A 27,041-nucleotide genomic window follows, 5' to 3' on the forward strand; every position below is an offset into this window, starting at 1 on the left:
CGCTGCCTCAGTCTCGCGAGGTTTCAGGGCTCAGCGCGGCAGCGCTCCCGCTGAGGGCAGGGGGCGGCGGGGCAAAGAATGCCGCTCAAGTCTCGCGAGAGTTCCGAAATAGAGGCGATGGGGCGGTGGGCAAACCTCGCGAGATCTCTGGCTGGTCTCGCGAGAATTCCGGTGCGTCTCAGGGGGCTCCCGCGGGGCGCCGCTCCAGTCTCGCGAGAGTTCGTGTCAGGGCCGAGGGGCGCGCGGCGCCTCTCGCGAGAGCGGCGGCCCCGGCCCCGACATGGCGGAAGGTAACGGGGGGAGCGGGGCCTGGGCCGGGCGGGGCCGCGGGGCTCGGGACGCTCCCCGCCCAGGGCCGCGTCTGCCCGCCCGCAGCGGGGCTCGAGACGCTCCTCGGCCGCTCGGGTGCGGGGGGGCCGGGGCGGCTGCGGCCCCGGGGCGGCTGAGGGGCTGCAGACCCCACCCGAACCGGGAGAGCCCTGAGGGGGCCGAGGGGGCTGGGGCCGCTCTGCTCCCTGCCGGCGAGGCTGGGCTCGGGGGCTCCGCTGAGCCGCGGGGCTGCTTTGGTTTGGCTCGGAAGCTTTCAATGAGATCGTACTCTGGGTGCCTGGAGGAGCGGCCGCCCCGTTCCTGGACGTGTTCGAGGCCGGGCTGGATGGGGCTGGGAGCGCCCTGATCGAGTGGGAGGTGTCCCTGCCCGTGGCAGGGGGATTGGAACTCGATGGGCTTTGAGGTCCCTTTCAGCCCAAACCGTTCTGTGCTTTCAAAATTAACTTAGTTGAGGGAATAGGATTTGAAAGAACAGTTGTATCTTTGCGGTCCTACTCCTTTCTGCAAAACAGAAGCTTCCTCTTTTCCACCCTGGAGGAAACTGAGTTGGCAAAATGAGCTAAAATGCTCCAAGTTGCAAAGGAAATGAAGGCTCTGACTTCTAGGCTGAAAAGCACAGCCTTCAGCAGAAATGCAGCTCTCCAACGGTGATAGAATTTTCAAACCATGCGTGGAAGATTAACTAGGGTGTAGCGGATGCTGATCTTCTGGCATGCGTAAGCGTGTGAGATACTGCAGCCAAGCTGGTGTAAAAACTCCTTTGAGCAACTCCTGGCTTTGTATGCACTGACATGCCGCTCTTTCATATTTAGCTGGCCAGCCTGTTAGACTTGGTTTATAAAAACAAAAGCCGAGCTTGCTTTGGTAACTTCTATAGGAGTTCTACACCACCAGTAGCAGCGGGTAAGGAAATAGATCCTCTCGAGTGTTTTGTATGTGCTGCCGGTCACCCGTTGCCTGTTGCCTCCCTACATATCTCTTTGGATTCAGCTCTCTAGTTGTTCTCAAATACTTCTATGCATTCTTCTATAAGAAAACATCAACAACCTTTTCTGAAGTCCTCTTTGGAGTCTTTTGATATGGAACATAAATGGCCAGTTCATGAGGTGCTGGTCTGCCTGACAGAAAGCTGTTAACACTACTCTCACCTTCTTGCCTCGCCATCTGTTAACTCTGTACCTGGACTATAGGCTCGGGAACGGAGTTGCTCTATGTACACCTATGCTGAACCTAGGCGTCTCTCCTGCTGCGTGTGGATTGATGTTTAGCCAGAGACTTACTGGTGCCTTCCAGCAAGGTTCATCAGGCAACTTCTTGTTCCTAGCACTTGGATTTGTATGGTGCCTAAAAATCTCACTGTATGAGCAGTGATGGTGTTCATACACTGGGTTTTTTTGGCGTGATTCTTGAAATGTCTTTAGCAATCACTCTCGGCTCCTATCAGACTTTTTCTCCCCTTACTGTAACAGCAGGGCTTGCTTTAGTGCCACCCTTGATATCTTCCTTACGAATCAGTTGGGAAGTTGCTAAAGAGATGCGTCCCTCTAGTTCTGAGAACATTGAAGTTGCATTTAAACTGAAAGAACAGCAGACTTTCAGCCCTTCTTTGAGAGCTGATGTGGTATTGGTTGCACAATTCTGAAATCATGGTGTATTCCTGTAGAACAAGTGAAGTAGCCCAAAGGAGATGCATCTGTTAACTTCTACAGGATGGAGCTAAGTCAAAGGCTGTTGAAGTGCCTTGCCAAACCTGCTTGGGTAGCATTAACTGAAGAGTACATTAGGGTAAATTACCTTCTCTTTATCCATTGCAGCAATTGTTATGTTAAAAGACTTAGGAGGGAGCATTTGATGCTGCAGTCTGTGGGGGAAAGACCGCAGGAGATGTTCTGTCTGCAGCTGAGCTGGAGGAGGCTCTGCCCTGGGGAACTGTGGTGGAGCAAGGCCAAGGCCAGCTGTGCTTTTGAGCTTCTCTACGGAAGCAAGAAGAAAACACTGGTGATAGAGCTCAGCTTCTCATTGTTTGTAGTAGTGCCTTCCGTTTAATAAACATTCAAGAGAAGCTGTTGAACAACACATTCCTGGCTGGCAAGGAATAACCTTGTAGGAACTTTCCCACTTAAAATCATTGGTTAGCTTCTGGTTTCTCCTCCCTGCCCCCTCTCATCTTAGGACCAGTTTGGGGTTTAGGCCTTGTTTAGAAGATCAGCTAGATGATGGGGGAAATAATTGATTAAGCACACTGGTCAATAGCTACATGTAGTTGGTGCATCTAATTCACAAAGAAGCATTCAAAAGTCAGGCTGGTTTTAGGCACTTGTACAGACGTTTCCTTCCAGCAGTGAAGTAAAGGTGGCCTGGGATGAGTCCAGTGTTTCAACCCTGTAGTAACTGTGTGTGCTTCTGCAGAGGAGGTGGCCAAGCTGGAAAAGCATCTGATGCTTCTCCGCCAGGAGTATGTGAAGCTGCAGAAGAAACTAGCTGATACGGAGAGGAGATGCAATCTTCTGGCTGCCCAAGCAAACCAAGACAACGCCAGTGACACCTTCATCAGTCGACTTCTTGCCATTGTAGCTGAGCTCTATCAGCAGGACCAGTACAGGTAAGAAATCCCCCTGTGGGGACAGGGACATCACAGAAACCTCTGACTTTGAGTACAGTAGGTACCAGCTTTAAACAAGGACAATTCTTTCTCTGCTGCCTGCTGTGAATTGGGTCCTCAAGTGCAGTGGTAGTTGGAACAGCACGCGAAGATTGGGTTGCACATGGAATCTAGTTCTTCAATCAAGAGCTCTAAGTAGGAGTTAATCTGAGAGACTCACATTTCAGACCGGTTTAAAGAAAACTGATTGTTTTCACTGTCAACAGCAAAGCCCTCTTTGAAGAGAAGTGATTTTAAAGTGTTCTCTACCTAGTTGATGGATTGATTATACAATGTATTTCTAACAAGCAGAAAGCTTTCCTTTCTTCAAAGGGTGTGTTCATGAACCTGGGTTTGTACTCCGGTTCTGTGTGAAGAAGCCTGGTTAAATTAGCCTGTCAGATTGTGTAATGTAACAAGTCTTGGACAGTGATATGTGTGACTTAGTGGTATAAATGATACAGCATGATAGGTAAAAGATTTGTCAGGTAGTATATGTCAGAAGAGTTGGATCATTTCCATTGAGCTTCTGAGTTTTAAAGGCACAGAATAGTGGTCTGGTCATAAGAGGAGAAAGACACTAAGTCCTAATGCAAGTTTTTTTTTAAGATAATGTCTCTGTATTCTGTACTTCAGTTTACAACAGTGCTTTGATTTAGAAAATGGTGTGGGAAATGCACCTACATGATCAGAAGCTCTGGGATATTCAAGTAAACAAAGTAGGAACTTCTAACTACAAAGGAAAACTGATGTTAAAGGGGGTCAGAATACAATCAGTGTTCTTGACAGCTAAGGTGCCAGGAACTGAGGATTCTTGGAGTCTGCTTTGTGCTCAGACTGCTTCAATCATTGTTCTTTTGCTGATCTTGCTTGAAGCCGTTGGTGCTCGGCTGACAGTGTTAGTGTGGACACAGCAACGTAAATATGTGACCTCAAGATGGTTGGATTTTCTTATCTTCTGCGATAGTTCCCTTGCAGTTTATTCCAAAATGATTTAAAAAAAAAAAGCCAAAACCAAACACTTCAAATGCAAATGACTTGCTGCGTTTCTCCCTAGAAAATTAAGAATTATGTCATTTGGCATCATGTTCCACTTAAACGATTGAATGCGTTTTGATGTCTTCAACAAGTTACACCTAAGTGTGGATACGAGGATGTAGATACTGTGAAGATGCCAAATCTATGTGTACCTAAGCACGCGGCAAGTCTGTGGTTTACCTGTGTCTGCTTGTTTTTTCCTCTCCTCAGTGATCTGAAGATAAAGGTCGGGGACAAGCGCATCAGTGCTCACAAATTTGTCTTGGCAGCACGCAGCGATGCTTGGAGTCTGGCCAACCTTGCCTCGACAGAGGAGCTGGATCTGTCAGGTCAGTCATTGCTCCATAGTGTGATGCTTCAGTTGTCTTTAGGGTGGCTGGTGAAAGGGCCGGTTGGGAAGAGGTTCCTTATTGACCCTCCAGACCACTCCTGTTCACAAAAAGTTGTGCTTAATCCATTAATTTTGGGGCTCTGTCTCCAAGATGCGGTAGTACACTTGTGAACTTGGTGCTAGTGAAATCAATAACCTGCCTTCTTTCTCTTTAATGAACAGGGGTTGAGAATGGTGGTCTGTTTGTCTTTTCTAGAGTCAACTAAACATAATGAAAAACAAATCTGTATGGAGGAGCTTGACTTCTTCCTTTAAGGACAGGGCTTTTTGAGGTAGTGTGCATAATTTCTCTGAAGTGTGTCATGGAAATACCTTGCTGCTTGTTAACAGAATGTGTGGGGGAAATGAATACAAATACTCATGTGTTACTAAAACGTTATTGGCTTTGGCACTTCGATACCTTTGCAGAGTAGGTGAGGGAGAGAAGTTTGCTAAAAGACAGCCACTGTTTTGTTCTGCTGTAGCTGTTTCTTGCATGTACTTACACTGGGTGTTATTTCTGCAGATCGAACCTCTTGACAGCTTTTTCTTCTGTACTTAGCAGTATAGAAGAGTCTTATACAGTTAATTTTTGAGCAGTAAAACCAGGCATGAAGTTCAGCAGGTTTACTGGCTGGCATTTTGAATATTAAGCATTGGCTTCACTTTCTGCACTTCATCTTATGAATCCTAAGTGCAGACAAACTGGAAAGAAGCAAATCACAGCAAGCTGGTTTTGTGAGACATCACAAGCTTTCTTGCAAAAGGATTTATGGATCTTTCTGCAGTCACAAGAAAAATAGATGCCAAGGAGTTTTTAAACAGAGTGGTATGCTAACAGGTTATTACCTGAAAGCTCTTAAGTTAATTGTAGTCTTGTTGCAAGTGGCAATTCATATTATTTCTAGCCCTAGTTTTAAGCTAGTTTGAGAATCTCAGATGTAACGGCAGTCTTGCATGTTTAACAATGCAAACACTTCTTATTATAGAGTGATGCTTAAAATAAATGCTTGTCAATGATGCTTTCCACTGTGTGAAACTGATTTATTTATTATTTTCTTAAATAAAATTTGATAAATGGCACAAGAATTGGGGTATGATAGAGTTGCAGCAAGTGATGGCTGTCCTCTAAAAGCTGTCATGGCTTTTTCAAGTGGTTCTCTTAAGAACTTGGAAGCGAAGATTGCCTGAATCCTAACTTCAGAATCCAGGCAGCACTGAAAGTTGAGTGTTTTTGGAGTTTGTGTAGTCTGCAGAATTTTCTACTCTTTAAGAAGAGAAGAAAGAGAACAGATTCTCTTGTTGGGAGAGAGAAGATGAACTCTTACCTCTGCCAGGGCAGAGCTGATATTACAGCTCAAGTAGGTTTTCTGATTACTTCAAGTTTGGCAAAAGATCCTTTTCTTACTAAAACCTCCTGTTTCTTAGGAGGCCGTCTACATGCTGTGCCGAGTACTGTCTGGTACTGCAAATGATCTAGGGCAACCCTTCATGTAAGGGAGCTGCTCTAGGGTGGGTCATGTTTGTTTTCATTTTAAAAACAAACAAAAAGGCTTAAGAGACTAATGTGATTTTTCTAACTGAATTGTATTTTTTGTTGTAATTGGTCTGATCTTAAGATATAGAGTTATTCTCATCTACGTACTCGTAAATAGGGTTGTCACTAGACTTCTGACGAGGTGACAAAGGTCTCTGGCCATGGGCTTGTGGATCTTCTGTACTGGAAGTTTCTGGTTTTATCACTGTATTTAAAAATCAGGCTAATGGTCAGTGTTGTGAACATCTAAGTGTGACCATCTGCTTAAACTGACTGGTTTGCACCTTTCCTAGAAATGGTTCCCAGCAGTTTTAAGTATTTGTAGTCATTCCAAGATGTACATACCTGTATTGGAATGCAACAGTTGATAGTATGGCCATCATATAAAAGAGGGGGATACTTAAATTGAAAGGGGAATCTGTGCTTGTCAGGTGTAGGTGAGGATTTAGCCATACAGGAAGGACCAAAGACTTGAAAGGGGCATCGCTGGCCCCTAAACATGCCATGTTGGTGCAGCAGGCAGGAGATGTTCGAGAGCTCCCTGCGTTCTGCAGTGTTCCAGTGGAACAGGTTTTCCTGCTTGGTGCCAGCGTTGTTACCAATTTTAACTTCTGAGCAGTTTTGCCTCTGTTTTGACATTTTGATTGAACTAAAGTAGTACAGTTTCAGCAAGACACTCTTTTTCACGGTAGCTGTGGCTTTAACAGGCAGAGGAGTAGCAACTACTTGAATAGGTGATTGTTCTTTGAGTATTCTATTAATCCCTGTTGCTCCCTCTACCAGATGCTGACCCAGAGGTAACCATGGCAATGCTGCGCTGGATCTACACAGATGAGCTTGAGCTAAGAGAAGATGATATCTTCCTGACAGAGCTTATGAAACTAGCTAATAAATTTCAGCTCCAGCTGCTTAGGGAAAGGTGAGTCTTGGTAAAAACAGTGAACCTTGTTTGAATAGAAATAAGATGATAGCTGCTGACAGTTGGATCAAATTTTGCTTTTCCCGAGTTTTGAGGTTTTGCATAAACAGCAGGATGTTCAGTTGATCACAGGAAATGAAGCCTTGCACCCCAGGTAAACTGGAGCAGTTTTTCTCATAGCTTTTATGTTCACTTTCCAGTTCATCTCATTGTCAAACTAATCTTCCTAATTTGGCGTTAATAGGAAGTGCATGGTGTTTCATGGGACGTTAGCTTAGATTCTGCTTCAATAGGAGTCTGCTCTTTAGGAAACTGCCTTACAGGTCTTCTGATTGAAGTATGTTTATGCTCCTCACCCTTATGGTAAAGCAAGGCCAAGCATTCTTCTCCTGGTGTCCAGGAGAGGGGGTGTATAGGACCCCGTTACAACACGGGAAAGTGGTTACGGTAAAGCTGTGTCCTGATTACTGAATATTGGCTTTCCTGTTTTGACAGATGTGAAAAAGGAGTCATGTCACTAGTTAACGTCAGGAACTGCATTCGTTTCTATCAGACTGCTGAGGAGCTGAATGCCAGCACTCTTCTGAACTACTGCGCTGAGATAATTGCCAGTCATTGGGTAAGTACTGTCAGTGGGAAGCAAAAGGAGAAATGTTTGCGGAGTGTAGGAACTTAATTAGTAGAATTCTGCTTAACTTATTGTACTACTTAACCTCAGGAGTGTCTCTTGGTGTGCTAGCATTCAAGCATTCCAGTTATGGTGGTGGTAGGATGGGGGCTACATGGATTCCTGATCACCTTCAGTGACTAAAGTAACCTGTTATCCTGACCCTTGTGTATTTGCAAGGAGCGACGGGGTTGATGAAAAGCTGTCACATTGGCCTGCCCTGCACCCTGATGTGAGTGCAGGGGTGGCTTTTCCCTTCCCATCTTTTTCAGTTGTCTTTATAAAATGTGCTTTTGACACGCTGTGTTTTTTGGTATACTCTACAATACTAATTCATAATTACATGTTTGAAGGAAAGCACATTAACTGGCTCTTCCTCTAAGATTTTTTTGTTGTCTTTAGAGGTTATATCCATTGTCTGTTTTGGTGTGAATACGTTTTGACAGGGAGGGAAGTAGCTTATAGCCTGCAGAGCTGTTGTGTTTATTGCAATACTTCACTGTAAAAAGCATCTGACTTTCCTAAACATGAGCCAAACCAAAGAGACTGCGTGTTAAAAAGCAAGAGAGTTGTTTATTGAATCTGAGCTCTGACCTTTAGGAGTTCATCCATAGTTGGTCTCTGTCTGTATGGATCACAAATCCCAGGGCTGCTTTTACTTCTAAAAATAATCCAGGGCAGCCAGGGAAGATTTCATCTCCTGTAATGAAGGGAGTGGCGAGGGAGTCTTGCAGCTGACTTGGGTGTTTCACTTCCTCTGATCTGTTATTTTGAGAAAAGTTTGATTACCTATGTAATGGATTAGCCTTATTTTAAAGTTCCGAGTTCTGTGGAGTTGTCGGTCTTCAATAGCCGTAGGCTGTTCCGTCACAAAATTCTAATCTGGGATTTCAGTCCAGGTAGAGAATTAGTTCAGAGGCCAGTTGTTAATCTGTTGTAATTTTTGGTAATATGCTCATTTTCTGTGCCTGTAGACAAAAAGGAAGAGAATTTTCACTGTCTGTTCTTGAAACTAAAATATAAGGCATAAAACTTCCTGAGTGAGACTTCCTAGTCTTGGCTGTGGTGGATTGTTCCCGCTTGTTGTGGTTTTTATCAAAATGGAGCTTTGAACTGAACTAGTTTTGTGAACTTCGTCATTATATTGTGCAATGCTTCATTAGTTAATAAGGAGTAGTGCTTACCCTTTTTCTTTCTTACTTCCAGGATGACTTGCGTAAAGAAGACTTCAGTAGCATGAGCGCTCAGCTGTTGTACAAAATGTTCAAGTCAAAGACAGAATATCCCTTGCATAAGGCTATTAAAGTGGAAAGAGAAGATGTAGTCTTTTTGTATCTTATTGAAATGGATTCACAGGTACAGTGAGACTGATTTGATCTGTCTGTAGGATTCGGTTTTTCAAATAACTATTTTCTGAATGCAGTCTGAACCTTGTTACTAGTTTTTGTCACTAATTTTTATTTGCATGTAGCTGTAGCTACTTCTGTGTCTGTAACAGAGCTCTAGCAGTAAAGGCTTCATAAAGTCATAATTAAGTGTTGTGAATCACTGCTGAAAAGTCTTGCACACACTAGACTATATCTAATATCATCCAGTACTTGGCATTGCTACGCATATTTAAAGTTGAATGGTTTAATAGTCAACTTTGCTGTTCTGTGGCAGTGCAGTTAAGTGTCATTTCTTTGAACAAACGCTTTTCCTCTTCTCTTGAATGTTTGAAGTAACAGTATTTGTTCTGTTCAGACAAGCATTAAACAACTGGAAAATAAGTCGTCCCTGGACAAGGGGAAAGCAAGAATTATTCAAGTGTTAATTATCAGGCATTATGCAATTTAGTCCTTTTAGATGCCCCAAATTCTTCTTGGAAGCTGGGACTGTCACAGTCCTTAGCACCCTTAGGTGCTAATCCAGTTGGGGTTTGAAGTGTCTTAAAGGAATAATGAAGTAATTCTTCCTACTACTGCGTTGGATATAAGTATATTGGCCGCATCTTTTAAGAGCGTGCTAGTCTTGCTTCCTGTGAGTTAAGCAGGTCTTGCAAACAGAACTGTTTTCCCATGGAACAGCCCTCTGGGTGGACCTGCATGTGCTGGTGCTTCTCTCATTTCTGTGTAAGATGCACTTACTCAAATCAACACTGGCTTGTTTACTAGTAGAGCTGTGTGACTAACACTGAGGGAGTTGGGACAGGCTGTTAAAATATTACATTGGGCTGGTGAGCATTCCTCTAACTAATGTCAACTGACTGAATTTGTGTTGTAGCTTCCTGGGAAGCTCAATGAATTGGATCACAATGGAGATCTTGCTTTGGATCTAGCCCTTGCCCAAAGGCTGGAGAGTATTGCAACTACACTGGTCAACTACAAGGCTGATGTGGACAGGGCAGACAAGAGAGGCTGGAGTCTGTTACATAAAGCCATCCAGAGAGGTGAGTAAATAGGATATGAAGTCTCGTTAATGTGCAGCTTTTCCCAGTGTGGAAATATATATTCATGTGTATTCATTTTCAGAACTTGTATAAAGTATGTAGGGTTCCAATGTGTCCATAAATAACCTGGTTTTGTTTCACGAAAGGAGATAAATTTGCTGCAAACTTTCTCATTAAAAATGGTGCCCGTGTGAACGCTGCCACGCTAGGAGACCAGGAGACTCCTCTGCACCTTGTAGCATCGTACAGCCCTAAGAAGCATTTGCCAGACATCATGGCAGAGATGGCACAGATTGCGGAGTCCCTCTTGCAGGCGGGAGCCAACCCCAACATGCAAGACAGCAAAGGAAGGTAAATACTGGGAGAAGTGAGGTCTGCTACCAGTTTAACAGATAACACTGTAATGATAAAGCGCAGCCCCCTAAGAACCTGCAAAGGTCTGTCAGCAAAGCGCAGGAGATACTGGAAACGGGAAAAGGGAATTTGTTAATCCAGTCAGAAGACTGGTGGGTAGTGCTTATAGCAGAAAGCTATATAGGCTGAGTGTTACTTTGTCAGGACTAATTAATGATACCTGTAGGAAGCTGGAGTGAGTTGTTTGTGTTAGAACACCTGGCACACAATCGGTTTGCCTTTATGGAATCACTGAACAGTAAAGCAAGCGAACTAACATGACATGGTTTTCCTGAAAGGCACTTGTCTTTGAAACTGTCAGAGAAACTGAAATTATCTGAAAGAGCCAGTGTCTGTGGTGTGTTTAACTGAAGCACAAGGCCTGTAAACTGCTCTACAGCTTAGGCTGGGCTGGCAAACAACTGCGTAAAATGATACACAGGACTTGGAGTGTATCAGCTACTCAGTTCTGGTAGATTTAGCTCTTGTGCTTTTTCCTCAAAGGTTAGCTCTTACTTGAGTGTGAAGAGTTGCTTACTACTAAATTGGAATCCTGTCCACCAAAAAGGTAGATAGCTCTTTCTTGCAAGCTGTGCCTGTGCTCTTCTTAAAGCAGAGACAAAAGTTAACCCAGTAAATATATAGGAGCATGTTGGTGACAAAGTCTTAAGCATCTCCTTTGATCCTAACATACCTGTTCTCTGTTTCGATTGCAGGACACCCTTACACGTGTCAATTGTGGTCAGGAATGAACCTGTGTTCAGTCAGCTTCTCCAGTGCAAACAGTAAGCCTCACTTCAATGTAAAATATACTGGGGTCACTTTGTGCAGTGAAGAGATTATAAGTGGCTGAACAACTCTTCTGTGCCTTTTTGCCTTATGATAAGAGTAACGATGGGCTTGGGATGCAAAAGTGAAATAATGTAGCAATAATTTAATTTGTAATGAAGCAAAGGAGTTATAGAACTCTTTAAGTGTCTGAGTACATTCTTGAGTTCTGCTTAAAGCTAATACAGGCGGCTTCTTAGGGTCATGAAGCAAAACGCTCGTTTGACTCAGTTTCTGTGTAGTGGAATTTTGCAGTTCTTGAACACAGTATTACTCTAATACAAGGTGATTTGCCTCTTGCGTTTGTGGGGACCTAAATCTATCAGGGCAACACTTCTAGGAGCAACGAGCCTAAATCTGGTACAGAATCACAGAATCACAGAATAACCAGGTTGGAAGAGACCCACCGGATCATCGAGTCCAACCGTTCCCATCAAACACTAAACCATATCCCTCAGCACCTCATCCACCCGTGCCTTAAACCCCTCCAGGGAAGGTGACTCAACCACCTCCCTGGGCAGCCTGTTCCAGTGCCCAGTGACCCTTTCTGTAAAGAATTTTTTCCTAACGTCTAGCCTAAACCTCCCCTGGCGGAGCTTGAGGCCATTCCCTCTTGTCCTGTCCCCTGTCACTTGGGAGAAGAGGCCAGCACTCTCCTCTCTACAATGTCCTTTCAGGTAGTTGTAGAGAGCAATGAGGTCTCCCCTCAGCACACTGTTTGGCAAGCAAAAGTTGTCAATGAAGTATTAGATAAACTACTACGGCTGTTCAGACACTTGAAACTTAAGCTGGGAACCACTTTTTAAGGTATAAATTGGGGAACATTAACTCTTATTTTTAGACTAGACTTGGAGCTGAAGGATCACGAAGGAAGCACAGCCCTGTGGCTCGCAGTTCAGTATATCACTGTGTCATCGGATCAGTCTGTAAACCCCTTTGAGGATGCCCCTGTTGTAAATGGAACCTCATTTGATGAGAACAGCTTTGCAGCAAGGTTGATCCAACGAGGCAGCAATACAGATGCTCCAGACACAGTAACAGGTAAAACAGAGGTTTGTATTTCTATGTAAGTAGAAAGCTTGTAAGTTAATTACATAACACTAACTGCATCCTGAGGAGCTGCTGGAGATTTCAGCAGCGTTTGCTGCATAACAGATAGTAGGTGGTAGAGCTGGAACAGTGACAGGTCCCAAGCTGAGTTTGACTTGCGGGAAATAACAGAAAATCTGGACTCTCTGCCAGGTCCTAGCATCCTCTTCACAGTTTCAGAATGCGAGCTTGCTAAATGGCTGTGCATGTGACTGCCCGGCATTGCAAGGGGTAGGGTGTTCCTTGTTGGCTTGAAATTTTAATGTTGAAAGCTAGTGGGGTCGGTGCTAGCATGTTTATTTGTATCAAAATGTGGTTGGAGTAGCACTCCAGCAGTGTTTGTGGTTTTTCTTTAGGAAACTGCCTGCTTCAGAGGGCAGCTGGTGCAGGAAATGAGGCGGCTTCTCTCTTCCTAGCAACACATGGAGCAAAAGTCAACCACCAAAACAAATGGGTAAAAGTAGAAACTTATAGACTGTAGCCTGAAAGTTTCCTTATTTTTTTCAGAAATAAGATAGCAGAGATCTCTTTTTGCTACCATAGCTTAAAGCAAGCTGGAGCACTTGCTAAGCCTTTTGCATGTTTTCAATTATTTACTTGTGATCAGCCAACAGTTACGTTCTCATGGCTTTGTTCTGGCCGTATCACCAGTTGTTAATATACATGCTTTTAACACTTTCCTCGGTGCCTGCTGTAATGAAGTCCTTAATATAGGCTAACTCATGTAGTTTGAAAGTCCAAAGGAGCTTCAACTGCTAGGACTTAAGCTCTTTACACCTGTTCTTGTGGGCATAGTGGTTTAAAAGCTACTTGTCTTCTGGGTTGCATGTCTCAAGCTATTAACCTGGTACTCTCTTTAATAAAGGGAGAAACGCCACTGCACACAGCCTGTAGGCATGGCCTAGCAAATCTGACAGCAGAACTTCTGCAACAAGGAGCCAACCCAAACATCCAGACGGCAGAAGCAGCACTCGGGCAGAAGGATACATCTCCAGTGGCAGAGCATGTTTATCTGCAAACTCCTCTTCACATGGCTATTGCTCACAACCACCCGGACGTCGTGTCAGTCATCTTGGAACAAAAAGGTGAGGGTTTTTGGGTTCATTCTGTACTGATGCTGTAGTGGAATGGTGTGTCAGGATGGCATCTAAAATATTCTGACAAATTGCTAATAAAGCACGTCTTCCTTTAAACATTGTTTAAACAGATCAGTTAGTAAGACAGGCTAAACTTACTCTTAATCTGAAATCATCTGCTTGTTAAGACTAGAAAATTAATTTGCCCATAAGTAATTCTAAAATCTCTACTGTAGATGATGGACTCAAGCACTTAGCCCCAGGTTGTGTTCAGGCTGTATAATTGAGATCCCTTTTTTCTCCCTCTCAAAGCATTTGGTTCAGGTAAATGCTGGAATCAAACATGGATAAAGGCATCTTTCGGTGCCTCCCTCAGCACTTCCAGTAAAAGAGGGTTTGTCCAGAGTAATGCTGGAATTGTGATTGAGTTGAGATGTGGGTACTGAAATACTTGCAGATGACAGTTTGCTACAAGTCTGGCTTCTTTCTAGGAGCAGGAAAGGAGTTTGACGGCTGATGCAAGGCCTGTTTTATCTCCTCCCATAAGTGGGATTTAGAATGGAGTAGGTGAACTGGGGAGAATATCCTCTATCCAGGGAAGTGAGAAAGAGATGCTGCCACCGTCTTGCAGTACAGCCTTTGCTTTTAATTGTCAGAGCTTGGTATAGGCCACTGTTTGGAAATGGAGGTAGAAAGGGGGCAGGTTAGGCCTCTTAGCTCGGAAGTTGAATGTTTTTCAGTATAAATATTGAGTTGAGGCAGTAATGGCCTGAATCCTAAACAGTGTCGCTTTGGGGATGCTGAACGTACCTGGCTCAGATCTCTTAAACTGACTGCTGAAGGAGCCGCCAACTTCAAAATGTGACACTGCTATTCCTGCAGCTTTCAATGTGCAACTATAGGTGAAGTACAAGAATGCTCTAATTCCTTATTTTTTTTTGTCTCTCTAGCTAATGCTCTTCATGCTACCAACAACTTGCAAATCATTCCTGACTTTAGTTTAAAGGACTCGAGAGACCAGACTGTGCTGGGATTGGCTCTTTGGACAGGTACGTCCCTTCAGAACAAGATGAGAACCTACAAAGATACAGAAGCTATGATGCAGTAAGATTTTTTTAAGACGAAACTCATTTTGTGCTGCTAGTGAGAAACTGTTGAGAGGAGCTTTAGATGATCCTTCAGCTTCTAAAACTGAATGTTCACATCTGACTTACTGATAGACTTCCAGGCCTACAACTTTCCTTGTTTACTAGCGGGTAGCCTGGAACCTCTTACCCGCAACTGTATTTGCCACTCTGGAATTGTTCCCCTGTGAGCTTCCTGGTAGTTTTCATATCAGATTACCGTGTTGTCTGTCTGTGGTTAACTCTGTTCTACAAGCTGGTTCATAGTGTAATGCTGACCTTTAAAAAGGGAAGGTGAGCTGCTTTAAGGACTGAGTAATCAATGCTCGATAAGTCTGTAAATGAATATTCAAGCTGGGTAGGGTCATGAGTTGGTTCAGCCTTGTCTGTGTAAATTTTAATAGGCTCTAGCATTGGTTGAGTGCATCTTTTAATGTAATTACTGAAAATTAATAAATAAAGCTTCAAGGTTTTTATCTACAGTCTCTCTCATAGAACTGAAGGTAAAATACTAATGAGCTTTAACTCTTCAGGCATGCACACAATAGCAGCTCAGCTGCTTGGCTCTGGGGCATCCATCAACGACACCATGTCAGACGGACAGACTCTGCTGCACATGGCGATACAGAGACAGGACAGCAAGAGTGCTCTCTTCTTGCTGGAACATCAGGCGGATATCAATGTCAGGTAAGATGTTAACGGACCCAGCACTCTGTGTTTAGGAATGGGTAGTGTTGACTGCCTTTAAAACACACAAGAGGAGATGGTTCTTGGCTTTGCCAGTGAAGTACTGTAACAGGAGGCCTCATATAATGTCTTAACGCACTTTGAACTGTATCTATTACAGAACACAGGATGGAGAGACTGCCCTACAGCTGGCTATCAAAAACCAGCTCCCTCTTGTGGTAGACGCTATTTGTACCAGGGGAGCAGACATGTCTGTGCCAGATGAGAAAGGAAATCCTCCTTTGTGGCTTGCCTTAGAAAATAACCTGGAAGACATTGCATCAACTCTGGTAAGACTGACAATTGACTTAATTTAGTCTCACTTATGTGCATTTTGCTAGCAATGAAGGGCTTATCAGGAAAATCAAACTCAATGCATGAGCAGAACAGAGTAGTCCTTTACTACTATTTAACCTCTAGAGGTTTTTCTTCACCAGAAGTTCCTTTTTGTTTGGAACTCTTTAAACACTGTAGTTTATGTGGCTGAATATCTGGCAGCCACAGTAATCAAAGTGTAGAATATGCTATGTTAATATCCTGATGCTATGTTAATATCCTGATGCTGTAAAGAGTAAGGGTCTACTAAAGCCATGGATCTGTAGCACACCAGACTTGTGTAATGATCGGTTTCCTGAATAAAACTGAACACCCACATGGATGCTTTAGCATTTGTGCTGGTTGTAATTGCATCTCCAAGTTCCATCAAGGGGGCTTTTAAAGGTTTGTATTCACTTGTAAGACTCTCTACCTTCAGGCATAGGTGGTCCAGCATGAGATGACTTAGGAGGCACATGTGGAGCTCCTTAAGTCTCCTTCATAAGGAGGTTAATTGGAAGCTTTGCCTTTGATATCCAATTATCTTTGCTAGAGAAAACAATTTCCAAGCTGTGCTGATGGCTTGAGAAATACATGAAATAAGTCATGTAACTGTACGTGACCAGTTGCAAATATTTGATGAGAATCTTTATGGAGTCAACACTGCAACTACTCAAGTATAGACCTTGTAGATAGTTTGTAAAGTGGAGCGGAACAAGTCTTGCTTAAGAACCACATTGTCTGAGTAAGTTGTTCCATAGTAGAATACAAACATTAGAAATACAGTTCCTGAAACACCGGTCTCTGTTTAGCTCAGTGTGTAGCAAAGCAAGTAAACGGGCCAGATCTTCAAAGGCAGCATTTCCTTGCTTGACTCGCTTTAAGCACGTGTTGTTGCTGAAAGTGAGAACTGTTACCTGAACTGGCTTAAGGCCTGTCTGTTCAGAGTTCATGGGTGGATATCTGAACTGTTAGTAAGCACTGCCTAATCGTTACAGAGTAGAGCGGTAAAGTATTGGTCTGGAAGACATTAAAATAGCTTCCTGAAATTTGGTGTCTGTCACAGGAATAGATAAGGCATCTCACATTCTCCCTCTAATGGATGATGTTTCAGAATTGCCAGGCAAGGCCTATATGAAGTAGCAGGAACCTGCTGGAGACATAAGTACCTCACTGCCTCATTATGCTTCTCCTTCCAGGTTAGGCACGGCTGTGATTCAACCTGCTGGGGGTCAGGACCAAGTGGCTGCTTACAAACCCTTCTTCATCGAGCTATTGATGAAAACAGTGAACAAATAGCATGCTTTCTTATTCGCAGGTCAGCCTCCCCTTCTAAAATACGAACCTCCTAATGTGCGTACGTATTTTACTGCCTCAAAATAGCATTCAATTTATTTATGCCAGGAACAGCTATGTGCTTCATTAGACTTTTGGTGGGTGGGTGGCACTTCTGGAAGACTAATCTTAAAGACACATCTTGTTATCTGTATTAGCATCGTGTTCTTGATGGCAAGGGTCAAGCTAAAACCAGAAACTTGTGCCTATGTCTAATGTGTCAGCAGTTGATGTATTAACTCTTGTAAATTTTCTTCTGACCCTGGTTTCAAACTGATAACTCTAGATTAAGTGTGATAAGTTGACTTTGTTGTATTTGGTTTAGTGGTTGTGATGTGAATAGTCCCAGAAAGCCAGGCCCAAATGGAGAAGGAGAGGAGGAAGCTCATGATGGGCAGACCCCACTACACTTGGCAGCCTGCTGGGGACTTGAAGAGGTGATCCAGTGCCTTTTGGAGTTTGGTGCCAATGTCAATGCTCAGGTGGGTGGAGACATAGTGCACAGTTTCTTTGAAGTTTATTCTTGGCCTCTAATGTAGGGAAAACAAACTTCCCTCTCAGCGGCGTGTTTTGCTCAGTAGGAAGAACATCCTCGAGTTACAGCTGAGCCAATGCAATGACAGGCTGCCATTCTCCTTTCTTTCCTGTCCCTTGGTACATATCCAGTGCTCATTGCCCATATGATGGGTTAATCCAGGAAGTGATACTGAAGGAAAATAATGATATGGAAAAATTCCTGCAATAGTAGTTCTCTGATGTGATGATTGGAACTCAGTTCTTCTTGTCCTGGTGTGAATTTAAGGCAGGAGCAAAACTGTGTTCTGCTGCAGTTAATCATGAGATCAGCTGTAGTATGAAACTCCAGAATACTCCGCTCTGTCAGTGCGTTTGGGAAGTGTCTTCTGCTACTGAGTAAACGGAGGTGAGGTGACTGAGTCACGCTTCAGTTTTGATCACACAGTAATGCTGAAACAGAACCTTGAAAAATAGCAGCAAAAGAAATGAAGGTGTAATATTTCTAGGCCCTGATGCTATTGAAAATGACATCAAAATGGGTGACAGAAGAGAGTCATAAAGCAGCTGCGGCTGTAAATTGCTGCTTGATACAGACAAGTGCTTAAACACTTTCTTTGAATTTCCTAGACTTTAATGTAGTGTTTGCATAACAGAAGTGCCTGATGCTGTTGTATTTTCAGCGAGGGAACTTTCATGTGTTTAGCTTAGTGCTATTGCCTGAGAGTCAAAGCAGGGAATCTGTAGTGCTGGATCTGTGGGAATGATGCTTCAGGTTTGTATGCTGTGGTCTGCACTTTGTTGTTTGATATAAAAATCAAATTCTACAGATTGTTACTACTATCAAGTATTAATATCAAATACATCAAACTAATATTAGTTTGAAAGTGTTCTCTTGGAATGCTTGGCTATGGTCTTGAATGCTCATTTCTGCCTCCAAAATGTCTGACTGCATGGGAAATGTTACTCTGAGCTACTTAAATGGCTGTTTAGCACAGGATTTGGAGAAGCAAACACCAATTTGCTTCATTTACACAGTGGGTTTGAAACCCACTGTAACTGTCTGGTGTCCCAGCTGAAGGCAGCTGGGTGTGTCACAGATCCAAACTGATAAACTTCCCTACTTTTTGGAGTTAAGGAAGGATTTGTGTATTACTGAATCTTCATCTAACAAACCTCCTGGTTTCCTTTCTAGGATGCAGAAGGAAGAACTCCAATCCATGTTGCCATTAGCAACCAGCATAATGTTATCATCCAGCTTATGATTTCACATCCAGATATTAAGCTAAATGTACGGGACAGGCAAGGAATGACGCCCTTTGCGTGTGCTATGACATATAAAAACAACAAAGCAGCTGAAGCAATTCTGAAGAGGGAGCCAGGAGCAGCTGAACAGGTAAGTTGTGAGTATTCAAAGCACATTGGTCTTCTTACTGCACTTGTCTGTGGTATGGGTGTTCCACAAGCAAATTCTGCCTGATCCTTTGGTGGCTTTATGTGCAGTGGTGTTTGCCAGATGCCAGTTCTCTGTAACAGGATTTATGAGGAAACTGTAGGTGTGTACGTGCTTTCTTTGAGTAAGAATATGTGTACGCAGGGAGAAAGTTCTAACCCTACTCTTTGTCTTGTGCTGCACTAGTACAAAAATAATCTATTACCTAGCTTTCCTAAAGCTGTCAAATATAGAAACCTTGACCTAGAATAATGAATAACAGATGTTACACTGCACTGCTAAACTATAAAACCTCCAACTGTATCTTCAGGCTTCTGGTGTGACATTCCAGGCAGCTGTTGAGGAGTTTTTACTACCCTGTGTGCATTTGTTAAAGTACTTGAGTGCTTATTGAGCTCTTGTAATGTGTCTAAAACTTGATTACAAATACAGCTAGTTCTAAATATGCTTTAACATCAGCTTCGAGACGAAGATGAACAGCAGCATGCACTTGGTAGTAAGCCAAAAAAAGTAATGCACTTTGCATCGGTGTGGCAGGATCCTCCTCTAGTGTTAATTGCCAGATTGACTCCAGTTTGCTTCACTGAACTGAGTTCATCTTCCCTGCTGCTCGGTACTTACTTTACTACAACAGCTGTTAACTTTTTGTGTGTCATAATACTCCCCAGTGTGTGGTCAAGGAATAACAAGGTTACACAGTAGAAATAAGGTAGTCTGAAGCAGACCAGAGTGAGCAGTTGCAGCTGATAATGTCTCAGTTCAGTTTGTTTGATAGTCACATCTATCAAATCAATGTCTAATGCCAAACAGTGAAAGAAACAAGACTATAGTTCACCTCAAGTGGAGAGAGCAAGTATCTCTTGGTAAAAGTATGTCCTACTACACAACAATTTTCTGTCCTACAGCAATAATGGATTTCACTTCACACGCTCTTTCTGCCACAGGTTGATAATAAAGGTCGGAATTTCCTACATGTAGCTGTTCAGAACTCTGACATTGAGAGTGTGCTGTTCCTGATAAGCGTACAGGCTAACGTCAACTCCCGGGTCCAGGATGCCTCCAAACTAACACCTCTCCACCTGGCTGTACAGGCTGGCTCAGAGATCATTGTGCGTAATCTGGTAGGTACTGGAGACACATTTTTCCTCTCCTTAAAGATGCACCTTCTGCCTTAATACACATTGCCTGTAGGCTGGAGGAGTCAGCTGAAGGCGACACCGCTCTTGGTAACAGAATTCAGGCTTGCATAAAGTTCCCTTAGCTTGTACTGTTAGCTGAGCTGCATCAGTAGCCTTCATATGAGCGTTTGACTTGCAGAGATGAGTAGGTAGTGTGGCTTACTTCAAAGGAAGAACCTTGCTGTGCACTTCCTGTGGATTTGAATATGACCACAAGTTGCCGCAGCTCAGTAATGACAGCATTTTATATCTTTGTACAGTGGAGTCTTGTGTGCTTCATTCACAGAAATAAACTGTGGGCTGAAACCCCTGAAAACATCTCTGAACATGTTCCTTCTTGCATCCTGACAGCTGCTTGCAGGTGCCCAGGTGAACGAACTGACGAAGCATCGTCAGACTGCTCTTCACTTAGCAGCACAGCAAGATTTGCCCACAATTTGTTCAGTCCTTCTGGAGAACGGAGTAGACTTTGCAGCTGTAGACGAAAATGGAAATAATGGTAAACTTCTAAAGACTTACAAGTAGATGTAAACGCTTCAGAAAGCCTGTTAATAATGTCTCCTAGTGGTAGAGAGAGTCCACTGAACGGGCTCACACTTCAAAGATGAAAAGGAGAAGGAAAGTCCAAGAGATAAAATCTGACGAAAGCAGTTTTGGAGAGGGAAGGTGGGGGAAGTAGAAGGGGAGTGCTTAATGTTATGAAGCTGTAATTACTGCTGACATTAACTACTTCAGAGTTTTGAAGCTTCTCTTCTGCTTTTCAGCTCTTCATCTGGCAGTGATGCATGGCCGTCTAAACAATATCCGGGTCCTGCTCACAGAGTGCAATGTAGATGCAGAAGCCTTTAATATTAGGTAATTAACGTAGCCATAACAGACTAAAAGAACTGAGTTATATTTTAAAATATGTGCTAGTATGACTGTCTAAAAAAACCCCAGAGGTGTGATTTATATTGTAGTATTTCCTACCCTGATTTTACAGTGAAATGTGCAGAGCATGCTGTGTCTAAATGGTGTGGAGATTACATATACAGAGAAAAGGGAGTTAAAGTAGTCAGCTGTGTATGATGTGCTGAGTTACTTTGGTTCAGCCTCAAACAGTGCTGCACCTGACTTGAAAACAGAGAGCTGGACGGAAAACTGTCTGAGCACGCAGACTTTGATCAGGATGGCAACCTCTCTTCCCCAGAGGCCAGTCACCGATGCATATTTTGGGACAATACGGGAAAGATAATGCAGCAGCCATCTGTGACCTCTTCTTGGAGTGTATGCCAGAGTACCCTCTGGACAAACCGGATGCTGAAGGGAACACAGGTAGGTGAGATTCAACAGCTGTTAAACTTGAAAGTCACTCAAACCATCCTAATGGCTTGTAACTTCTAAAGCTGGAATAATTGGCAGTAGGCTTAAGTATGTAAGATGCAAACATTACATTGAAGTTTAAAAGAACTAAAGATTCTGCTCTGGCCTGAGTGTAACACAAGACCTACCACTGTTAGCAGGGAAATGTCTTATTTTTTCAGTGCTCCTGTTGGCTTACATGAAGGGAAATGCAAACTTGTGTCGTGCAATAGTGAGAGCTGGGGCTCGTCTTGGAGTGAACAACAATCAAGGAGTCAATATCTTCAACTACCAAGTTGCTACAAAACAGCTTCTCTTTAGGCTGCTGGGTAAGTACTCCTTGCTACAGTTGGAAAGTGGTTTTAGGTGATGCTCCTGAGATATCTTCATGAAGGATAGAACTCTGGACATTTGACTTAGATGACAGTAATTCCAGAGGGGCTGAACTTCTTTATATTCCACTGCTTTAAGTGTGGGGTAGAAATACTCATTTTTCTCATGATCAGCTGAAAAGTTGCCCAGTGCAGGCCTGTCAGAATTAAATGTTACTTTTTCTGGAAGGACTGTCATGGAGAGTCCCAGCTGGTGTCATAGTCTAATGTAGCTTATAACATTGCTACTGCTTTTACCTTGTGTTGTCTGGTTGGTGTGGATAACGTGATGTTGATGGAGGCAGCTGTACATTGTCTACACAGAAGATTACAGCTACAGCAAGGATAGTTACAGACTGGATGCAACCTGAAACTCAGAAAAACCCCTTTAATGTTACAGTGGACTCAAAAGTTGTCTGAGCCCATTCTGCTTTTGTTTTTGCCTCTAACAGATATGCTGACAAAAGAACCTCCGTGGTGTGATGGCTCCAACTGCTACGAATGCACTGCCAAATTTGGAGTCACAACAAGAAAGCATCACTGGTAATGTACCACGTCCTGCTGTGCTTACAAAGAAACAAATTCCTCTCCCAAGTGTAGCTAGGCCTCCTTCTGGAGGCTTAGGAAACCTCCATGTTAACATAGGTTTAGAACCAGTAACCCAGCTCAAACACTCCACCCTGTCCTTGTTGCTAGATCAGTAACTTGAGGTCTGGCTGAAATCGTATCTCGAGCAGTTTGTGCACTTACTATTCTGATCTGTTGGAAATGAGAAATCATGAAGTCCCGGAAACAGATTTAGACGCCCACGTTTAGTGGTGGGGCTGACTTGCTATGAAACAGGCGACAGATTTGGGCAGCCACTGCTGGCTTAGGCTGGGGTTCCTGTTTGTAGTGTGGAAATGACTGAAGCTGCTGGTGTGAGTTGCCTTTTCTTAACTGGTCTGAACTTCTACAAAATATGCTGGCTTGGGGGATGTTAAGCTAAGATTTTTCTTAGCACAGGTAACACTGCCCAGTGTTCCAGAGAAATGGCACCTGCAGCAGTTGATGTAGAACTGGGTGACTGGCTGGTGTAGGAGCAGTGTGTGTTTTTTTGGCATAAGTATTCAAGTATTACATGAAGATATCGGGAGATACGCCAAGAACGTAGCATTTTAGTTGCCGCTGTGCCTTGTTAGTGATGCTGCCATTGATGAAGATATCAAACAGTGAAATCCAGGTGTTGGCTATGAGTGAAATTACTTTTTCTTCCTCCCTTCTTCTGTCAACAGCCGACACTGTGGACGCCTGCTCTGCCATAAGTGCTCAACAAAGGAGATTCCTATCATAAAATTTGATCTGAACAAGCCAGTTCGAGTTTGCAACATATGCTTTGATGTCCTGACTCTGGGAGGAGTCTCCTAGTTTGCTGTGCAAGTAAAGGGATTCCAGTCAGTGCTCCTGACGGCAGCTCTGCTTACGAGCCCTCTGGATAGGGAAGAGGAGGCCTATACGTGTCTTCTGCAATAGACTGAACTAATTAAGGACCCTGTTAAGATATATTCTGGTATACATGACTTTGTACGGCTGTAAATGTATTGGGCTGTGATAGACTTCACTAGGAATTCGAGTGGATCGTGGAAACCAAGTGACAAAAGAATTCAGACCCTCTTCTAGTTGCAGTGGGGTATGGAAGCTAAAACCGTTAGGCTGATGTTTGAGTCGACATGAAACAGGATGGTCCTTGATATGGTGCTCTGCACTGAGCAACTCTATTAAGTCCTGTGGCTTTCAGGCTGCTTAGTAGAGATGGCATTAAGTTTCAGGGTATCTTTCTTTGCTTTGTCTTAAAGGTAAATGTTCCCTTTCTTTAGAGAAGACTTCTTGTGAAGCTAGGCTGAGCTGTGGCAACCACTGTTCACTTCAAGAAACTCTTCAGAGCTGGGGGCAGTTCTAAGCATAGCGCAAGAATTGTGGCCTTACAACAGAAAGCTTTACAACATCTGATGCAAAGCAGTCAGAATTGCAGGTCCGCATCCTGATACCTCCTCAGTAAGTGTCTCGTTAGCTTTAGCATGTTCAAGAGAAGCGCAACATTGTTTTAGCCAGTAATTACTCTTTCTCATTCCTGCTAGAGCTGTCGAAGTCTCTGTTGCACTTTCATTTTTACGTTGCTAGTCCTTCCAATTCATGGAGCTTGTGTCAATGACCCTAAGTGTGCTGGGATGCTGAAGCTTATGCGAAACGGAGAAACACTAGAACTGGTTAAGGAGTCTAACTCGCAATACACCAATAACTGCTGAAGTGCGTTATGAGTCCCCTGAGGGAGAGTAGCACTTTCCTTTGATTAAAGACCCTGGTTAACTGCTGCAGAAGAGCCAGTAACCTCGCCAGCGCAGAGCAGGCTGCACCTCCAGATGCTCATTGGGGTCCAGTTTCAGCAGGGCTGCTGGTGAGTGGGAGTGTGTTTGGAGGCTCCCTGGCACTGCCGAGGCTGGCTTCGGAGGAGGGATTCTCAGCTGGCAGTGTAGTGCCAGGCATTTGGATTTAATCCACAGTGTTTCAGTCTAGGCTGGCTGTGCTCTCTTAAATATGCTGAATCTGTACAAAATCCAACACTACGTTGTTCAGGTAAACAGGAAAACACTTTGCTGATAGACAGGGCTCTGGTTTGGTGAGCAGAAGCTTTGGTCAGAAAAATCCGCGTACTGAGGCAAAACCACATGCCACGTTAAGGCTGTTTTTCATCCCAAGAGCTAAACTTAGTTTAGACTCAGCTCTGCATTCTTCATCTCTACTTCACGAACTGGCGAGTGCTTATTTAATGAATGTTATCTCCAGTGCGCAGCATGGACGAGAGGTGGCACGTTGCCCTGTCTGGGATGGTGACTTGTCAATTTTGCAGCAAAGTAAGAGGACAACCCAGGCTGCCGTTGTGGGGGACCTGCCTGAGGTTTTTCTCCATATTGTACAGGAAAAGGATGGGAGGGGGTGTAATTGCTGACATTTGCACGATGGATTTCACATCAAGTCTCACTTGATCTGCACCTTGATCTTCCAATATGCGTCTGTTATAACTGGAATCTCACCCTTGTAACACTAGAGAATAATGGATGGTAACGCAAATTTGCCTCGCTGTTCAGTGTCTGCTGCTGTCATGTCCCAGCAGAGTGCCCCGGGTGACACAGCTGCTCTCTAGCACAGTTACTAACACGAATGGTGCATCTCTGGCGTAATACTTTAGGTGAATGAGGTGGAAAACAATGGTGTCTAAAGCATTAACTGCAAACTACAGTTTGTTTTTTTTGAGTGAAATAGATGTTGGAAACCACTGTCCTAGTGCACTGCTTTTGATGTTTCAGGGCATCACTGGTTGTGAGTCACTAGCAGTGAAAGATAACGATGGAGAGAAAGTGCATTTGGTGTAAGAAGCCTTGACTCTAGAGTGTCCTATGATAGCGTGTTGGCTTCCTTCTGGGCCTGGAGCTCTAGCTGTGGAGTGGGGAGTGTGTGCCCAGAGTACGAGAGGTGGTGGAACCAGAGCGTTCTTCCAAGGCCACAGCTTATGGACTTGGACTGAATTGGGAAACTGCACCACAGGTAATTGCTAAAGCATTTCGACGTCACTTTTCAGGGACTTCCCCGATGGAAGGGGCCGGGGAACAGGAGCTCAGTTCTAGTGGCTCAGGCCTTTTAAATGATGACAAACTGGGGTCTTGTGGAAATGCGGTTTAGCTGAATGGCAAGTGTAAGGGTGGCTGGTTGTTCTCTTTAAAAGTGGAATACGAATTCTAACTGCCTGAAGCTCTGGGAAACGGTACGTGATGCTCCTAGTTTGCAGCCAGCACTGTACCAGCTTTCTCACTGAAGTCTGAAAGGAAAGTTAAGATGATTGATAAACCGATGCATGGCCTAAAGCGTTCATTAGTTTTACAGCACCTAAGTTCAACAGATTTGATCATTTTAAAGTGCCTTTGAGATAGTTTCCAGCCAACTCTAAACAGCTTTCTTCCAGAGTCCCAGGGGAAAAGCTCACGACTTGAACCAAAACCCACGCTAGTTCTGTGCTCGTTCCTCCACTGAAGAGCCTGACACCGCTGAGCCGCTGCGGGGGCTCTGTCCTTCATGGGCTCTGCCTGGTGTTGGTCTGCACTCTTGGGCCCCCAAGACTGGGGGAGCAATGACCCCCCGTGGGGTACAAATGTGAATGGAGACTCTTGGTAACATAGTTGTGGTCAATGCATTTCTAACTCCACACCCACCTGCTCTTCCTCCCAAACCCCAGACCTCTCCCCTGCTGGCTCTAAGTGGTGTCTGATAACTTGAGGCACAAGCCCGTTTGGTGCTTGGAAAATGAGTGAGTGGAAAACAAACTCCCGTCCCTGGGAAGTGATGTTGTCAAACCAGGCTGCAGGCGCCTCAGCAGGGCTGCGTGGGAAGTTGTGGCAGTTCATGCTGTAGCTGTTTGTTCTGAGCCTGGATTCCTTTTTGTTGCAGTCATCCAGCACTCTTAGATGAGCACAAGATGCAGGCTGGCTTCAGGTTTAGTTTGTATGGCTTAAAAAGCTGCAATCGGTGTTCCACGCCACAAAGCGGGGCGAGAATGGCGGTGGTAAAGGTACTAACGGAGCAGAGCAAGCTGCTGGCTAAAAGCTGACAGATGCCTTAATGATTTCTGTGCTGTAGATCACGGCTTGTACAGCTTCTCCCCTAGTGCTTATAAATTAACACATAACGATACGGGAGGCCAAGGCTGGGTGGTTTTGTAGCTCCAGTGCTCATAGATGAGTCCTATTGTTCCTGTAACCAGCAGCGTTGGGTACTGCAGCAAACTCATCTCGAGAAAATCCAAGATTGTATGAGTGATGAGAAGTAACTGAGTCTTCTAATGCCCTCTGTGAAATAGAAAAGGAAGTCTTAGAACAACGGCGTTTTATCTGCGATGTTCGTCCGGAGTCATTGTAAAAATGTATTTTTCCAATATGCATTACTCTGTGTAATGATTCGACTTGTAATAAAATGCGTAACTCGATCACAGAGCGTGAGGTGAAATGTTAAGGAAGCATCTTCTGATGCAAAGACGGGTGCCCGTCTGCAAGCTGTCCAGCTGCCCTTCACAGGGATACAGCACTGAACGGAGCCCGGTGCCGCAGTTCTTGGTTCTGAAATAACTGTGGGTGTTCTGTTGTGGAGCTGCTGCGGCTTTTCTGGCTGGCAATGCCCACTGTTCTGCTTACCCCGTTCAGTCTAACGGTGAGGAGACCCCCTGAGCGTTATGAGACAGCCCAGCCTTGCTCCAGGCCAGAGCTGCTGCACGAGTAAATCCGTTCTCGGCCCAGGTGTGTTTACACGGAAGAGCTGAGCCGACTCGAAGGAACAGTGTTAGC

The 27,041-nt window shown here is 44.1% G+C and overlaps 1 protein-coding gene across 2 annotated transcripts; it reads left to right on the forward strand.

The window, feature by feature from the left end:
* The first annotated feature begins 252 nt into the window (after nucleotides 1-252).
* On the forward strand, nucleotides 253-26,686 carry ANKFY1 (ankyrin repeat and FYVE domain containing 1). 2 transcript variants are annotated; one of them, XM_069874139.1, is made up of 25 exons: nucleotides 253-290; nucleotides 2,740-2,932; nucleotides 4,220-4,338; nucleotides 6,700-6,835; nucleotides 7,331-7,454; nucleotides 8,709-8,858; nucleotides 9,765-9,930; nucleotides 10,077-10,281; nucleotides 11,040-11,108; nucleotides 11,993-12,192; nucleotides 12,597-12,694; nucleotides 13,106-13,325; nucleotides 14,267-14,365; nucleotides 14,974-15,127; nucleotides 15,288-15,456; nucleotides 16,681-16,799; nucleotides 17,142-17,298; nucleotides 18,525-18,725; nucleotides 19,727-19,903; nucleotides 20,312-20,459; nucleotides 20,725-20,815; nucleotides 21,150-21,274; nucleotides 21,484-21,630; nucleotides 22,125-22,215; nucleotides 22,947-26,686. In XM_069874139.1, the coding sequence occupies exons 1-25, from the start codon at nucleotides 281-283 to the stop codon at nucleotides 23,077-23,079; spliced, it is 3,501 nt and encodes a 1,166-aa protein (XP_069730240.1). In that variant the 5' UTR covers nucleotides 253-280; the 3' UTR covers nucleotides 23,080-26,686. The 2 variants fall into 2 exon arrangements, with proteins under 2 accessions (XP_069730240.1, XP_069730241.1); XM_069874140.1 differs by lacking the exons at nucleotides 253-290; nucleotides 2,740-2,932 and adding an exon at nucleotides 4,597-4,672.
* Nucleotides 26,687-27,041: the final 355 nt, after the last annotated feature.

The sequence above is a fragment of the Phaenicophaeus curvirostris genome, chromosome 21, assembly GCF_032191515.1.
Source record: "Phaenicophaeus curvirostris isolate KB17595 chromosome 21, BPBGC_Pcur_1.0, whole genome shotgun sequence".
Taxonomy (NCBI): domain Eukaryota; kingdom Metazoa; phylum Chordata; class Aves; order Cuculiformes; family Cuculidae; genus Phaenicophaeus; species Phaenicophaeus curvirostris.